The following is an 18,391-nucleotide window of genomic DNA, read 5'->3' on the forward strand; positions in this document are numbered from 1 at the left end:
TAATATTTTAATTTTGTTGGCGGGTTTGACAATGACTTTCTGTCACGTTCTGTTTACGTTGTACCTGCGAATAGTGGAATAAATAAATAAATTCCTTAAATAAATAAGGAATAAATTCAATTATATTCAATTTTATTTATAGTGCCAAATCATTACAAAAGTTATCTCAGGACACTTTACAGAGTAGGTAAAGACCACACTCTATCATTTTTAGTTGAAAGCTAGCTAATCAATGACAGACCACTCAAAGAAAGACTTCCAGTCTTGCTAACGTTAAAAACTGTTTTAAAATTAATTGATTAGTTGAAATGAGTGGTTACCCTGTCATCACTTGACATGGCGCAGGCTAATCGCTTGACACACTCTGCAACCTGGCAACCCGACTGCTGGAATAAGTCTTTGTTGTTGTGACTACGATCTTAAGACATTAGATGCAGCAGTGTTCAATTTCAACTCAATTCAATTTTATTTACAGTGCCAAATCATAACCAAAGTTATCTCAGGACACTTTACAGAGTAGGTAAAGACCACACTCTATGACTTATTTATGATTTACACAGACCCAACAATTCCCCCGTAGAGTACGGTGGAGACGACAACCTTCCCTATAACAGACAGGAACGTCAGACAGACCCAGCTCTGTGGAGGACGCACATCTGTCTTGGCCCGTTGTGTTCTGCTCATTCTCCATATTCAACGTTTAATAATATTTTCAGTCATATTTTTTTGGGGAAAAAACATTGGAAAGATTATCAAACAGTGTGGCGGACGCCCTGCAGCAACTCTTAGGACCCTCTGTTGAAGATCTCTGGTTAAGTGCATCTGTTATCAGCTTTTAGTCCGTCTGTTGGGTCACCTGGCTTCAGTGATCCTAGTGTTGGAGGTTCTGAATAACCCTTATTTATTCATTTAAAGGCCAGATGTTTCAATGGACTGCCTAAACGTAAAAGAAAAAGCAAGAAATAATAAACACAGTTATTGAAACACATCATGAGCAGCTGCCCTGTAGCTCATGGAGAAGGTCGTTACCGCTGGAGACACGACCAGGTGCTGAAGGCAGTGGCCGAGACCATCTCCAGTGCAGTGGATAACAACAAACAGGCCAGCAGCCGGAAGTCAATTCCATTTGTGAAAGCTGGAGAAAAGCCACGCTCAAAGCCAACACCATCGTCCGGCCTTCTCTCCTCAGCATCAGACTGGGAGCTGCAATTTCCCAGAATGTGTAACAGCAACTTCATTGAGACCAGACCTGGTTCTGACATCTGTCTCTTCAAAGCAAGTCCTCTTATTGGAACTGACAGTCCCCTGGGAGGACCGAATTGGAAGAGGCCAATGAGCATAAGCGGCTCAAATACCAGGAGCTCATCGAAGACTGCCGGAGGAGAGGCTGGAAAGCCCGCTGCGAGCCAATAGAGGTGGGATGTCGGGGCTTCGCTGCACGCTCCCTGTGCAGGGCCTACAGCCTTCTTGGCATCTCGGGTGCTGCTCGGAGGAGAGCCGTCAAGTCCGCCACAGAGGCTGCAGAGAGAGCCTCCAGGTGGATCTGGATTAAAAGGTCCGAAAAGTGGGCTAACGCTGCCGGGGCACAAGCCGGGGCACAAGCCGGGGATTGATCACCCCGGCTGGGGTCGCCTGAGGGAGGGTGTCTGATGTTGAGAGACCCGAAACGCCCGTCGATCTAAGGTTATAACATCACTGATTATGTGTCCCAGCGCATCCTAGGATGTATCTACACACAAACAGTACAATTATGAGGTACTTGTAGTTGAGTATTTCCATTTTCTGCTCACTCCTTTACATTTATTCGATCACTTTAGTTACTTTGCAGATTCAGATCAAAAAAATGTTATCAATAAATACATTATGATGTATTATTGTGGATAAAGATAAGACTTTATTGATCCTTTGGTGAAATTCACCAGATATTTAACATCCATCCATCATCTGCAACTGCTTGTCCATAACAGGGTAGGTGACATCGGACATAAGGCGGGGTCCATCCTGGACAGGACGCCAGTCTATCACAGGGCACATAGAGACAAACAGAGACAAACAACCATTCACACCTACGGGCGATTTAGAGTCATCAATGAACCGAACACCTGCACGTCTTTGGACTGTGGGAGGAAACCGGAGAACCCGGAGAGAGAAACCCACGCAGACACGGGGAGAACATGCAAACTCCACACAGAAGGTCCACAGACGGGATTGGAGCCTGTAACCCTCTTGCAGTACAGTGATAGACACATTAATGCATCAATAATATATATATATAAAAAGATATCTGAGGTTGTTCTTGAATCTGCTGTAACCTCCTCCAGCTTGGGGGTCACTGCCCCTAGTGCTCCGATCACCACGGGTACTACTGTCACCTTTACCCTCCAGGTTCTCTCCAGCTCCTCTCTGAGCTCTTGGTACTTATCAGGTTTCTCGTTTTCCTTTTTGCGGATGTTCCCATCGCTTGGTATCGCCACATCCACCACTACGGCTTTCCTCTGTCCTTTATCCACCACCACCATACCTGGTTGGTTTGCCATTACCACCCTGTCAGTCTGTATCTGGAAGTCCCACAGGATCTTCGCTCGCTCTTTCTCCACCACCTTTGGAGGAGTTTCCCATTTGGATCTTGGGGTTTCCAGTCCAAACTCTGCACAGATGTTTCTGTACACTATGCCAGCCATTTGGTTATGCCGTATGTATGCTTTCCCTGCCAGCATCTTTCACCCTGCGGTTAAGTCATAGAGTGTGGTCTTTACGTAGTTTGTAAAGTGTCCTGAGATAACTTATGTTATGATTTGGCACTATAAATAAAATTGAATTGAATTGAATAATGTGTTGGATTCTGGGCCTCTATCGCTCTGGTGCACAGGGTCTGCTCCAAGAGGGTTACAGGCTGGAAAGATGTTAAATATCTGGTGAATTTCACCAAAGAATCAATAAAGTCTTATCTTTATCCACAATAATACATCACAATGTATTTATTGATAACAGTTTTGTTATAATCTGAATCTGCAAAGTAACTAAAGTGATCAAATAAATGTAGAGGAGGGAAAAGCACAGTATTTACCTCTAAAATGTGGTGGAGTAGAGGTTTGTTTGTTTTTTAAAGCAGAAAATGGAAACACTCAAGTACAAGTTTCTCATAATTGTACCGTTTCAATAACTGTGTTTATTATTTCCTGCTTTTTCTTCTACGTTTATGAAGACTATTGAAACATCTGGCCCATTGATAGCCCCCATAGACCTGGAGCATTCTGCATTATGAGTACTTTTACTTTTGGCACATAGATAGATAGATGGATAGATAGATAGATAGACAGATGGATAGACAGATAGATAGATGGATAGATGGATAGATAGATGAATAGATAGATAGATAGATGGATAGATAAATAGATAGATGGATAGATAAATAGATAGATGGATAGATAAATAGATAGATGGATAGATAGATAGATAGATGGATAGATAGATGGATGGATGGATGGATAGATAAATAGATATATGGATAAATAGATAGATGGATAGATAGATGGATAGATAGATGGATAGATAAATAGATATATGGATAAATAGATAGATGGATAGATAGATGGATAGATAGATAGATGGATAGATAGATAGATAGATAGATGGATAGATAGATAGATAGATAGATGGATAGATGCATGGATAGATAGATAGATAGATAGATAGATAGATAGATGGATAGATAGATAGATGGATAGATGGATAGATAGATAGATAGATAGATAGATAGATAGATAGATGGATAGATGCATGGATAGATAGATAGATAGATGGATAGATAGATAGATGGATGGATAGATAGATGGATGGATAGATAGATAGATAGATAGATAGATGGATAGATGCATGGATAGATAGATAGATAGATAGATAGATAGATGGATAGATAGATAGATAGATAGATAACATAATTTATCCCTGAGGGGAAATGAGGTCATCGTAGCAGCGGTACAAAACAATCAGAAGTACTAAAAATAAGATAAAATACAAAATATGAACAACAATAAAATAAAAGTACAGTATCGCAGATAAACACTATATTACAATGTGCTATGTGGATTTTAATGTGCAAATGAGATAAGGTGCATGTCAGTGATAGGTCACTTTGAGTAGTGTGAGTTTATTCCTGAACGTTGCTCAGCGTTGTTGTGCAGCGTTGTTGTGCAGCGTTGTAAAGTCCTTAGATATGTTTTGATGTTAACACTTTTGTACTTTTACTTAAGTGAGGTTTTGAATGCAGGAATTTTACTTGTAACAGAATTATTTTATAGTTGTATTTGTTACTTTTACTTCAGTAAGAGCATTTCTTCCATCACTGTGATTAACTGGTATCGGCTCAGTTCATTCAGGGTTTTTTCGTAAACAGCGGTGAACTTACTTTGTCAGACTCTGTAACCATTGCGGAGTAATTTGACTTTGAACATTAGGACTAAGGGAAATGTTGTCATTGGTGAAATATATTTAATATAATCCCTCAACAAGAATGTGATGTAACTACACTGATGTCTCTGTGTGATCATCTTCTCTCATAATGATTGATGAGCTTGCTGGCGAGCTAAAGGCAAATAGTGCAGTTGAGACACACCTTGAAAACACTGTTGTACTGTGTGGACAGGTAAGAGGTGTGGATTTACATAGATAGGTGTGTGTTTGGTTTTTGGCAGTCACCTAAAGGATCATTTAAAGGTCATTGCATGCTGAAGTTTTATGGATTTGCCAAATGATTAACATTTACTTCATCTTCAACACTTTTATGTTGTGTTTTGTATGTAGACACGCTCTCTGCTGGGAGTGTTTGAGGAGGACACTGCAGCGATGTCCAACTACTGCACACAGCTCTATCAGGCCATGCAGAGGATTTATGATGCACAGGTACACACACACACACACACACACACACACACACACACACACACACGATTCATGAGTGTAGTGCCACTGGCTGTGCAGATACACACAGAACATTTGATGCGACGTGACAGCTGATTTGAAAGTGTGTCTCCAGCTGTGTCTGTCCTGTTTTCTCTTTCAGAATGAGCTCAGTGCTGCGACACACCTGACCTCCAGACTGCTGAAAGAGTACGACAAACAGGTAGACTATACCAACCTCATGAAACTAACACCAGGCAGAAGCCACTGATTTTAAAACTAGCCATCACTCTTATGGTGTTAGCCACTGCACATATAACATTACAATTGGACCCCACTCTCTTTTTTAGCATGAATATACATCAAATAAAACATCGACACAAGTTTTTTGGGTGATCACCTATTAACATCCCGGAAATCCCGGACAGTAGCTAACAACCAGACGTGGCTAACACTGATTAGCTCAGGGCGGACAAAAACTATCCACAGCGTCTTTTTTTACCCACTTATACTGCTCAAAATAGCACCAAACCTCTGCAGTAGCATGAGAGGTAGAATTCCTTTATTAATCCCGCAAGGGGAAACATTTTTTCACTCTGTTATTATTCAGGTTACACTCACAGGCCCGAAATACACACACATGCACAAACTGCGACTAAATATACATGCAACTAATGGAGAGATGTTAGAGCGAGGGGGCTGCCAATAGCCCTGCACCCCAACAGCACCTCTGCAGTGCCCAGGAGATGAACTGGCACCTCTCCAGCCACCAGTCCACACTCCATTCATGTTCCACACAGGGACTAGAACCGTCCCAATGGTTCCCAGGCGAGTCACCTATGGACTGAAGTACTGCCGCCCTGATAAGAGTCCCTACACATAAAACGAAGCACCAACAACTTAGTTAGAGAACCCGGAGTTTATTAAAAAGGACTGTTTTACAATGTGTGGACGACTGTGGCTAAGTAACAGAGATTGGCGGTTCAATCCCCACCTCCCCCGGTCCACATGTGGAAGTGTCCTTGGGCAAGACACTGAACCCCGAACTGCTCCCTGTGCTGCGCATGGGTGTGTAAATGTGGTGTGAATGGTTAGATTAGATGGTCTGTAGATGTCCACTGCCGTCAGTGTGAATGTCTGTGTGAACGGGTGAATGTGACAAACACTGTGAAAGCACCTTGAGTAGTCAGAAGACTATATATACTTTATAAGTACAAGTCAATTTACCATTACCATTTACAATGCTACGAGCTTTAGCAGTCGGCTGGTCCATATTGAGAGCCAGCCCAAACCAGTTAATTACCAAGTTCAGTTTTATTGAACTTCAATAGAGCTACTCAGTGCCCATTTTCTGTTAATAGGTGATCACCCAAAAAACTTGTCTCGATGGCTTATTTGATGTATACGCCAGACTTACACTTTAACCAAAGTTCTATAATGCAAGTCTTTAGCCTTGTAACTCTCTTGAATACTTGCAGTCATGCAGGAACTCGAGAAGTTAATGGGGGAACTTGAACTTCTATGCAATAGAGCTGCCGATTATTTTCTTGATTAATGGATGAGTTGTTTTGTCTATAAAATGTCAAATGTCAATGGTGTAAAACGTTGATCAGTGTGCCCTAAAGCCCAGGATGACGTCCTCAAATGTCTTGTTTTCAAACATATTCATATTACTTTCAAAGAGTAGAGGAAAGAAACCATAAAAAATTATAATAATAGCATTATAATACACATTTCTCTTCACACAAATTAATCTAATCCACTCCTCCATGTTTGTTGCTGTCGTCTGCAGCGTTTTCCTCTAGGGGGCGACGATGAGGTGATGAGCTCCACCCTGCAGCAGTTTGCGAAAGTCATCGATGAGGTGAGCGAGAATACAAACACACCAACAGAGCTCTGATGTGCTGCAGTTGATCCTTCTGGATGGTGCCACACAAGAAGGATTTTACCTGACAACAACATGACAACTTCCTGTTTTCTCTTTCCCTCTCTTTGTAGTTGAGTTCCTGTCACGCTGTCTTGTCCACTCAGCTTGCAGATGCCATGATGTTTCCCATCACTCAGTTTAAAGAGCGAGACCTGAAGGGTAGGAAACACACACACGCAGCAGTACACAAGTAATCCGACCCTGCCACACCTCTGACTCAAACAAGACAAGGGTTGTGTTGTTGACAAAGCACATACATGGCCATAAGTAGATCACTAGTGTTGGGAGATAAGATCTGGCTGTCAGTCGGTGCTCCAGTTCATCCCAAAGGAGTTGGATGGCGTTGAGGTCAGAGCCGTGAGAAGCATTTCTTTATGGACGTGGATTTGTCCACAGGAGTGTTGTCATGATGAAAGAGAGAAAGTCTTCCTCACACTGACTGTTCACACACAATTGGTTGTATAAAATTTAAAGCCGTTTTAACATAAGAACCTCAGACAATGTCAGGAGAGTGAGCTCCGGGGTTTCTCTTTTACACATGCGGCACACAAGGAGAGATTCTCCGGGTCGAATGCGTTCTCACTTAGGGCGCACTCATACTGTCCATCCGTACTGTGCCCCGTGCTTTAGGGTACTTGTCCCCCCCTCCAGGCCCGTTTGTACTCACACTACCTGGGCCTCAGCGAATGCTTCTTGCTACCTATACGTCATCACGCCGTAACACGTCACACGCATTGATGACATCATCACGATGCGTCTCTTTGTTTCCAAATCTTTCCATAGCCCTCAGAGTTTTTGTGCGTCTTGTCGACTGTTTTTGAATATTTTCATCGACCAAATCTGCAGTAAACACTCCACCTCCGCATCACACCAACGTGAACCTTTCACCGCCATTGTTTTAAATGTCCGCGCATGGTCTGTCTTTTTTTTTTTTCTATGTCTGAACAGACGCACACAAAATGATGTCAGAGCCGCCGTAGGCCTCGTGCTCGTACATGTGCAAACGTGCTTTACAAAAGCCCACCTCGCCAAGACAGGCCGTGGACTCACACTGGTCAAACGAACTAGACTTTAGCCGTGAAATGTCCTGGGGCACGGTACGGATGGACAGTGTAAGTGCGACCTTACTGTAGGGCGAGGGGGGATATGGCGCTGATTACAACCGAGTCTTGTGTCCTTTAAATGTATCTGATGATTTTATCGTCTGTCTTTACCGCCAAAAACTCCTGAATCTTGTTGTCTCTACAGTTAGGGCGCACTCACACTGTCCTTCCGCACCACGCCCCGGGCTTTAGGGTACTTGTCCCCCCTCCCTCTCCCCCCGCTGGCCAGTTGGTTTGTACTCACACTACCTGGGCCTCGCGCAAATGCTTCTTGCTGTCATCACGCCGTAACACGTCACACACATTAATGCCGTCATCGCGATGCGTCGCTTTGTTTACAAATCTTTCCGTAGACCTCAGAGTTTTTGTGCGTCTTGTCGACTGTTTTTGAATCTTTTCATCGACCAAATCTGCAGTAAACACTCCACCTCCGCATCACACCAACGTGAACCTTTCACCGCCATTGTTGTTAAATGTCCGCGCATGGTCCCTCCTTCTTTCTTCTTTGGCCAAACAGGCGCACATAAGATGACGTCAGAACCGCCGTAGGCCTCGTGCTCGTACATGTGCAAACACGCTTTACAAAAAGCCCACCCTCTCAAATGGGCTGTGGACGGCCAGCTGGCCGCAGCTAGGCGCGGAGCGGGTGCACTCACACTGGTCGAACGAGCTATGCTTTACCCGTAAAACCTGTTTTGGCGCGGTGCGGAAGGGCAGTGTGAGTGCGACCTTAGACATTTCTGTAGCTGTCTTTGTGTAAATCACCATTCTTCTTCTTCACTGCTGGAGGTTTGCTTTCTTCCGTTGGCCGCAGAGAAACATCATCAACACGCCCCATTTACTCTCAGAGCCAAGACGCAATTAGCAGCAAAATATTCATGCAGTTCTTTGTGTCTCTCTCCAGAGATCCTCACCCTGAAAGAAGTCTTCCAAATATCCAGTGATGGTAAGTTATTGCTGCTTCTTTGGGCTGTTATTAACTCGGTATAAATGTTTTTTTGCTTTTTATTGGAAGTATAAATGTTCATCACAAGTTTCCTGAGCACCAAGGAGTCATCTTTCAATTAGGTGCGTTTCCATCAGGGTTGAATACCCGTTATGAGGCCCGGCCGTTTGATTGAGAGAATTGAGAGACTGAGAGAAGCTTGGTAGGTGATTGGATGTAGCTCTCAGCGGGATGTGACGTGTGGCAGTGCAGACGCCACAACAGCACAGGCACAAGTAGAGCAGACACTTTTATCCAGTAGTGTAGTAGATCACAGCACTCGTGCACATCTTTGCACGAGTGCTGCAGTGGCCGATTCAGCCATCTGCTGCAGGTCAGAAGACAGGAAATGGGGTGAGAGAGAGAGGGGGAGACATGCAGCAAAGGGCGGCAGGTCGGAGTCAAACCCGGGGCCGCTGCCTCGAGGACCTTTAGCCTCTTTACATGGGGCGACTGCTCTAACCACTGTTCCACCGGCCATTTTTGTAATGGAAACACTGCGTGTGAACAGGCTTGCCCTGAAACTCTCAGAGCGGCCACATTTTACCCTAATGGACATAGGAAACACATAAATATTTGCCATTTTAATTTAATAATCAACTGAAAAGAGTTAACTTAATCCTAATTTTACCTCATCACTGTCATCTTGACGCATCACGATGTAAAGAAACTAAATCTAAAAGAACAAAATGTGCTGATCTTTGTGTCAGCGTGTCTCTTCTGGCTACAGACTGCATGATTCAACTACACTTTGTTGTGGGAAAATGAGTCAATAAGGGTCAATCAAGACAGAAGAAGAACCAATAAGATCAGCTTTCTCCATGTGAGTTTATTCCAAATCATTTCCTTGCAAGAAAAGCCCTTTTTCTAAACGTCTGCACGGACGGCTCCTGTCTCGAGGACGAAGGTCGGGGTCTGTAGAGTTTAAATACAGATACAGTGTAAAACAGCTCAGCTGGCACGATGTTTACAGAGAACGAGGCCGACGTGTCCTGTGCTTTGACTGTCACAGAGTCATAATTATAAATTCCAGCCCCACTTGTTTCACAGGATAAAGGGAAGTCTCCTCACACGATACACAGGGCTGCATATTTCATGCAGAGACAAAGGAAACGTCTGCATCATGAGGAGATAGAGAATGTTGTTTTGTCCTGTGTTTTAAAACCCAAAACATTCATTCATTCATCTTCAACCGCTTATCCCGGGGTCGGGGTCGCAGGGGGCTGGAGCCGATCCCAGCTGACATCGGGCGTGAGGCGGGGTCCACCCTGGACAGGACGCCAGTCTATCACAGGACACATAGAGACAAACAGAGACAGACAACCATTCACACCTACGGGTGATTTAGAGTCATCAATGAACCGAACACCTGCACGTCTTTGGACTGTGGGAGGAAACCGGAGAACCCGGAGGAAACCCACGCAGACACGTGTTCATTGTAATTCCCATCACAACTTAAAGGAAGTTTTCACCTTGGTTTTAATAGTTATTAGTAGTTCTGTCTTAATTTGAGTTAAAGAAAAGCTAAAGAAAATGTTTTGTCACTAAAAAGTTCACCTGTTTCTTCCTGTAGATCACGACGTAGCCATTAACCGATACAGCCGCCTGTCCAAGAAGAGGGACAACGACAAGGTAAGAAACACTCACATTAACCATTCAACACTTCAAGACTAAAATGTAACGCTAAGCTTCTCGATGATTCTTTGTTTTACGAGTCATCCTGGGACGTTTCCTCAAAAGAACAAAAGAGGGAAAACCCAGATAAATGTCTGAAACTTTGATTTGAGTCTGCGTCGTTAGCCAGAAAGAATGATTCAAGATTCAACCAAATTTAAACAAAATAAACCATTCAGTTGCCTTTAGACACAGTGGCCCTCATTTATCAGTCTTGCGTGAAAACAGGCGCAGATCTGAGCGCAGAATTGGTCGTAGGAAAGGACCCACGTGTGAATCTATGAAACATTCATATCGGACCGATCTCAGCGTAAGAATGAGCGGACCTTGATAAATGCGCTGGCTGAATTCGATCGTCATTAATCGTCATGTTGCGCCCTTAAATATTCCTGGTTCGGAGGCCTCGCCCACTGAGGTCAAACACGGAGAGGAAGAACGCAGATTAGAAAAGAAACTTTTCCGACACAGAGATCAGCATCCTGACATCCGAGATGGAGCAAAATAAAGATGTGCTTTTTGTCTTAAGAGTGGAATAAAAGGGGCCCATCAAAACGCTGTATGGAAAAGAATAACGGAGGCAGTCAACCCGAAGCAGTGCTCCACTAGCTATTAATGTACTGAGACAACTTCTGCACTGACAAAAGGCTCTTTAGGTTACACTAGCTATTAATGTACTAAAACTTTACTCAACTTCTGCAGAAAAAGTAGAAAAATATGTGAAATAAACTTCTGGGTCATGCGGGCTGGTATGAATGTTTAACCCATTACCTTCTAATGTTATATTCTGTTCTTTATTGTTGACCTCTTTATTGCACACTTCTGTTTTATTGCTTGATTTTCTTCCAGGCAGCAGTTGATTTTTATTCTTTTATAATGTATCTAACTCTCCTTTATATCTGCAGTAAGTTGAAGTTTCTGCAGGTTGATTTTCGTATAAATTATTTCAAAGCAGCTGCGGCCTGAGAGGAAAATTAAACTTTTACAATAATAGTATCTTAACCAAAAGGTATCTTATATTTCACTGTTAGCTTTTTACTGTTTACATATTTATTATTTCATGCATCTTTTACTGATGCTTTTGTTATATAAACACTCATCTCTGAGACTGTCCCCACTGTGGGACTAACTAATAAAGCTTTCTCTTACCTTATTATGATTATGTTTATATTCTGCTTCTGCTGCTGTCGTCTGGTTTTGCTATTTACTTATTATATTTTGACCTACATCAAGAGAAACCATGCTTAATTTAATTGAACCTGAGTATAATAAAGATAATTCAGATTACAATTACCTTGATACTGAAATAACAGGAAAGTCTTGTGTGTTGCAGTTGCGCGCGGAGGCCGTGGAGGACGTCTACACCTCCCGCAAGAAACAGCACCAGACCATGATGCACTACTTCTGCACGCTGAACACACTTCAGTACAAGAAGAAGACGGCTCTGCTGGAGCCGCTGCTGGGCTACATGCAGGCCCAGGTACACACACGCACACACACACACACACACACACACACACACACACACACACACACACACACACACACTCAGCAAAGAAAACATCACATGCTACATCTCTCAGTCAGTGTCGGTGGTGGCCATAAAGCTCAAATTATATTTTCCATGAGAGTTTGTTTCGGTCTGCATAATTCTGTCATCCCTTCCGCATACAGCCCAAAAAAAGTGACCACTACAACTGTACACATACCAGTACAAAGCAGTTTCTCAATACCAAATATTCCAAGTTCGGACTTGTGAGCTTAGTAGTTCAGACTTGGCAAGTTCGACTCCACACTCTGGATGACGGGAGGATGCAGTACAGCCGTTAATGTGAAATGCATTCTGGGATACCTTGCTGTCTGAAGTCCACACAAGTCACCTCTGATGCACCCTCGATAAAATGGGCGAAGCAAGTCACATCCGGGCATTTGGTAGACCAGGTATCCCCAGCCCCATCTGCCAGCGATTTGAATTCATCCTGCACCTGGGTCTGTTCTTCCCGATTCCTATCCCATTTTTTTTAATCCAATCGGCAAGACATGACTGCCACCAAGGGCGGCATAGTGATGTGGTGGTTATCACTGTCGCCTCAAAGCAAGAGGGTTCCTGGTTCGAATCCGGATTGGGGGCCCTTCTTTGTGGAGTTGCATGTTCTCCCCGTGTCTGCGTGGGTTTGCTCCGGGTTCTCCGGTTTCCTCCCACAGTCCAAAGACAGGTCTATTCTTCCCATTTCCTGTCCCATTTTTGTGGATCCAATTGCTTTTTTGGCATGCTATCGGTTGGTTAAACCCGATGACAACAGAGAATCGTTGCAAGCAGCTTTGGCTTTACAATTTACATTCAACATGACTGCCAGCAAAGGCGGCATGGTGGTGTGATGGTTAGCACTGTCTCACAGCAAGAGGGTTATTGGTTCGAATCCATATTGGGGGCCCTTCTGTGTGGAGTTTGCATGTTCTCCCCGTGTCTGCGTGGGTTTCCTCCGGGTTCTTCCTCCCACAGTCCAAAGACGTGCAGGTGTTAGGTTCATTGATGACTCTAAATCACCTGAGATGAGATGGATGGATAAGATAATGGATTGATGATGGATGACGGGCACCGAAGTGCAGCAACCGCTACGTTGATGTTTGATGATGTTCAGTTTTAAATGATTTCAGTGGCAAGTTCACTTTGAAAGCTGAACAGAAACTTTCCCTGGAGCGGTTCAATACAAAGGATGTATTTGCTTCACTGCCGACTGGTTTTGGTAAAAGTTTAATCTACCAGTTGGAGTATGTCAACAGGATCGTTGATCTGATTAGTTGATAGATTGCATGCAGCCATTTGAACTATCCCCGCCTCTTGTACAGAAGAAAATGACAGCAGCCTTCTACGATTGAACTTGGTCTAACCCCTAAGGGTAGGCATTTGGAGCGTACTTGGCAAGATACGGTCTATTGAATTGAAACAGTACTTGGGCTGTGACTGATGACGTTTCACAGGAGCACAAGTAAAGACATGAAGGCAGACCAAGAAATGGCTCAAGTCTCTGGACATGGAAGTTATATCGTAGTTAACAGTATCCACCAACATCATAGGTGGAGCCTAAAGAGAGTGTCACAGTGCGTCAGCTGTTATTATGCGCAAAGGCAAACTAATCACAACACAACACGACATGGACTGGTAAATGGACTTGTTCTTATTTAGCGCCTTTCTAGTCTTCTGACTACTCAAGGCTCTTTCACAGTGTTTGTCACATTCAGCCGTTCACACAGACGTTCACACTGATGGCAGTGGACATCTACATACGTCTAATCTAACCATTCACACCACATTCACAACACATTCACACACCCATGCACAGCACAAGGACCAATTTAGGGTTCAGTGTCTTTCCCAAGGACACTTTGACATGTGGACTGGGGGAGGTGGGGATTGAACTGCCGATCTTGAATGGAGGACGACCCACTCTGTCATTGAGCCACTTTGAAACACTACACCCAAAACTGTTTTTATTCCTGCATTTTCACAAGAGCGAGGCGGATGATGTCAGCTGATTTCATGTTTTGTTTTCTCTTTATTTTCTGTTAACATTGTAGCGCTTCTACTCACCGGACATTTGTTACACAATCAGAAACTGATATCTCACACTCTGATGCAGATTTTTGACCACAGTGTTATTACAATGTCAGTCAACTGTGTGGTGAGAGACGGCATCATTCATCAGGATCATGATGATGTCTGTCCTTGAGTTACCTAGTTACCCAATTCATTTCAGCTGTTCATCATAATTTACAGTATATAACGATAAATAAGTGTCACTTTTCTGGTTGAGACTGCTGTTTATCTTCGTCTGTGTTTGTTCTCCGCAGATCAGTTTCTTTAAACTGGGTTCAGAAAATCTCACCCAGCAGTGGGAGGACTTCCTGGGAACGATAGGAACCAGTGTCCAGAAGTAAGAGCCCCGCACCCCCCAGTGTGTCTTTTGTTTGTTTCTACCACAGACTGTATTTAAAGATGGACGACGCAGCTCCACTTCCTCCCACTCTACAAAAGTGAAGCACAAATATTCCAGATATGAGCGCCGCAATGTTTTAATTTTGCAACTAGAGTCCCGGTCAGTATCAAAGTCCCGTCTATACACCGGCCTGACCAGATGATGATCAGGTGATCGGGATGGATGGAAACTTGACACCTGTGAGGAGGCACACGTGAATACAGTGTGTGTGTGTGTGTGTTTGTAGCGTGCGTCGGGAGATGGAGGAGGAGGTCGGGCAGATGCAGCAGACCATCCAGGAAATGGAGAGATCATGTGACCCGCTGTACGCACCATGTGACCCCGACCCTACCTACTCGCCCGTCTGTCGCAATCTGACCAGGAAACAGGGCTACCTGTACATCCGCAAGTATGACACACACACACACACATACACACACACACACACACACACACACACACACACACACACACACACACACACACACACACACACACATTTAAAATACTTTTATTAAACGTCCAAATTAAAGCTCCCGTTGTTGTTGTTTGACTCTGTGTGTCTATCAGTAAGACGGGGTTGGTGTCGACGTCCTGGGAGCGTCAGTATTTCTTCACGCAGGGCGGTAATCTGATGCAGCAGGGCCGGGGCGAGGTTGCGGGCGGGTTGGTCACAGACCTGGACAACTGCTCCGTCATGGCGGTCGACTGTGACGACCGTCGCTTCTGCTTCCAGGTCACTTCCTTCGATGGCAAGAAGTGAGAGGACCCCGGCTTTTTAACATTTGTCTTTAGGTGTTCTCTAAGTTTACGGAGTATAAACCGTTTCCTCTCGTTCTGTGTTCTGTCAGAGTGGTGACGCTGCAGTCCGAGAGCAGGAAGGACTGCGAGGAGGTAAAATGTTTTTCTGTCATGTGACCTCATCTGTATTGACTTTCAACACATCATTTGTTTCCTTACGCTGTTTTCTCTGCTGCTTTGTCCTTCAGTGGATCTCCACCATCAACAACATCTCCAAAAGGATCTACCTGAGTGAGAACGCAGAGGTCTGTCAACTGTATTTACCTTAAGCTGCAACTATCATTTAGATAATTTCCCCCTGAGATTATTAAAGTATTTCGAATTCGGATTACCGTATTTTCCGCATTATAAGGCGCACCGCATTATAAGGCACAGGTTCAATGAATGTCTTATTTTGAAACTTTTTTCATATATAAGGGTCACCACATTATAAGGCGTATAGAATAGACGCTACAGTCGAGGCTGGGGTTACGTTAAGGACCGCTTCTAAATTCATTGATGTTAAGTTGGCGTGCTAGCGCTGTTGCCTTCAGTGGAACAGTGATTGTACGGACGCTTCTACTTGCTGCTCTCTGTTCAACAACCCACTGTTGGAGTTTGTCCTCCAGCTGCAGCCGTCTCGCTCTGTTCCCTCTAAACTCTGTTTAGTCTTCTTTACTTGGCGCAGGTCGCCTTGTTGCTTCCTCCACTTCGGCACCATTGATTGGTTCATGTTAAACTCTCTCGCTGCTGCTCTATTCCCGTGTTCTGCTGCGTGACTAATGGCCTTGAGTTTAAACTCTGCGTCGTAAGCGTGTCTCTTAACAGGAGCCATTTTGGGCTCTTTACACAAACACACACATGGAAATGAAACGGCACGCTGCGTGCAGTCGTATATCTCAACATGCACCGCGCGTTACTTCTTCTACGGGGGAAAATAGAGTCAGCGGCTGCTCACCGTAGTTGTGGCTCAATATTGGTCCATATATAAGGAGCACCGGATTATAAGGCGCACTGTCGGCTTTTGAGACATTTGAAGGTTTTTAGGTGCAACTTATAGTGCGGAAAATACGGTAACACATTAAAATAAATTAGTTGTCAACTATTAACTTAATCGGCAGCTATTTTATACGGAAGCCCTGAAAGGCAAGGTGAGATATTAGTAATGAAGTCGGCCCCCGCATCCAGATCCAAGCTCTGTGTGTAATTTTACGCACGCGGACATACAGTGGGCTACCAGTCAAAGGTGAATAAGAAAAGCGTTCCCAAACTTTTGACTGGTGCTGTAGATCTCGTGTTTATCTCACCTGCAGACATCATGATCACGGTCACCCATCGACGTGAATTTTAAGTAACAATGTGAAACATGCAGTCTCTTCACAATATGATTCAATCAGACCTTTTAGCTACACTGTTTAACCCAAGTCGTCACCTTTACACAGTCCCATTATGTTTTACAGATATTTGTAGTTTACTAATAAGGTAAAACATGTTGTTTTTGTTGCATTTTGCTGAACTTTCCCTTCCCTTCATTCAGCACGGCTTTTTGCCCTCAAAATAAAAACTTCCTACGTAGGAGATAAACTTGGGTTTTAGGTTTTGGCCAACAGTTCCCTCTTCCATTTATGTTTTCACCTTTCCTTTCAGGGCTTCTTTAATTTTGATTAGCGAGCATTTTTTTTTTAAAGAAGTAAAAGTCAAATTTCTCTGGCTTCTTTGACAGAAGTGAAAATCTTTTTTAGTTGTGCTCAGAACAAGGCATTTGAGGACTTTGGGAAATACTGATGGACATTTTTCACTACCTACCAAACCAACAGTTGTTTTAAAAAAAAATGAAAATCATTGTTAGTTGCAGCCCGAACCTGGCGACAGATCGTGGTGGAGATTTTGGAGGCTTTAGGTTTAAAGATGTGGCCAGTGATTAAAAAACACAAACAGTCGACCACCCAAAGAGAAATCCATTTCTTTAGTTTATGCTAAAGAAGTACGACTGCAGAGTTTGTGTCCACATACTTTTGACCTAGTAGTGTATCCTAATCTGATATCAGTGATTTCTTGCACACTTTCCCTATTGGCTGCTGACAGAACTGTCATCCTATTGGCAGGAGCTGGCAGCCAGAGTGAACCAATCAGCTCTTGAAGCTGTAACGCCGTCGCCGTCCTTCCAGCAGAGACACGAGAGCATGAGGCCAAGCAGGTGTGTGTGTGTGTGTGTGCATTTAACCAAGATACATTTATAACCCTCAACACTGTTCGCTCATAAGGTTGTCTTAAGAATCGTACAATGCTTGTAGTAATGGGAAAAAGTACTTTGAGGGCTTTTTATGAGGATGCCCTTCAAGTTCTGGTTCTCAAGCTTCTGTGAAAGCTGTTTATTTTCGTTAAGGTACCTTGAAATAACCAGGAACTGTTTTAGTTTTAGTAGAAACACATGAATCACACTCCTCTCTCCCTTTATTGTTAAAACAAAGATATCAGTCTAGAGATTTAATTCAAACTGGAGGTAGAAAACAGTGAATTTGCATCTGCAGGACAAAACAGAAAATGTGTATGTGTGAGTGTGTGATGTTAAAAAAACACCTGTGTTTTTATTACACATGATGAGCGAGCTGCCAGATGTTATGAAGATTGACTCCTGGAGGCCAGTCAGATTTCTGTGGGAACACTGGACCTCCACCAGTAAAACCACCCGTCTCTCTCTCTCTCCATTCCAGTAAAGGGCGCGTGGGCCGGGCGAGCAGCATCAGCTCAGTGGGCTCTGAGCCGTCGCCCGCCCTCTCTGTGCTCTCATTGGATGCCCTGGTCGCCCCGGAAACACCCATCCAGTTTGACATTATTTCCCCCGTCAGCGAGGAGAACTCAGGACAGAGCAAGACGGCAGCACAGTCCGGCAGGTCAGTGTGTGCGCTTGTGTGCGTGTGTGCGTGTGCGTGAGCGTATGCGTGTGTGTGTGTGTGTGTGTGTGTGTGTGTGTCCAGTTGGTTTCTATCCAGCAGATTTTATCTATCTGTCTCTCAGATTGAGCCGTTTATGTTGAACACACTGAGGC

The 18,391-nt window shown here is 43.9% G+C and overlaps 1 protein-coding gene across 1 annotated transcript in view; it reads left to right on the top strand.

Annotated features, from left to right (window-relative positions):
* Window positions 1-18,391, top strand: part of appl1 (adaptor protein, phosphotyrosine interaction, PH domain and leucine zipper containing 1) — a 30,349-nt gene that overhangs the window by 2,010 nt on the left and 9,948 nt on the right. The window contains exons 2-15 of the mRNA XM_083939179.1: window positions 4,804-4,902; window positions 5,063-5,122; window positions 6,692-6,763; window positions 6,898-6,985; window positions 8,834-8,875; window positions 10,488-10,546; window positions 11,919-12,065; window positions 14,438-14,520; window positions 14,810-14,971; window positions 15,133-15,321; window positions 15,414-15,456; window positions 15,552-15,608; window positions 17,448-17,539; window positions 18,057-18,236. Of these exons, the coding sequence (XP_083795305.1) occupies window positions 4,804-4,902; window positions 5,063-5,122; window positions 6,692-6,763; window positions 6,898-6,985; window positions 8,834-8,875; window positions 10,488-10,546; window positions 11,919-12,065; window positions 14,438-14,520; window positions 14,810-14,971; window positions 15,133-15,321; window positions 15,414-15,456; window positions 15,552-15,608; window positions 17,448-17,539; window positions 18,057-18,236 (1,373 nt within the window). The remainder of the gene's footprint in view (window positions 1-4,803; window positions 4,903-5,062; window positions 5,123-6,691; window positions 6,764-6,897; window positions 6,986-8,833; window positions 8,876-10,487; window positions 10,547-11,918; window positions 12,066-14,437; window positions 14,521-14,809; window positions 14,972-15,132; window positions 15,322-15,413; window positions 15,457-15,551; window positions 15,609-17,447; window positions 17,540-18,056; window positions 18,237-18,391) is intronic.

Source organism: Echiichthys vipera, assembly GCF_963691815.1.
Source record: "Echiichthys vipera genome assembly, chromosome: X".
Classification (NCBI taxonomy): Eukaryota; Metazoa; Chordata; class Actinopteri; order Perciformes; family Trachinidae; genus Echiichthys; species Echiichthys vipera.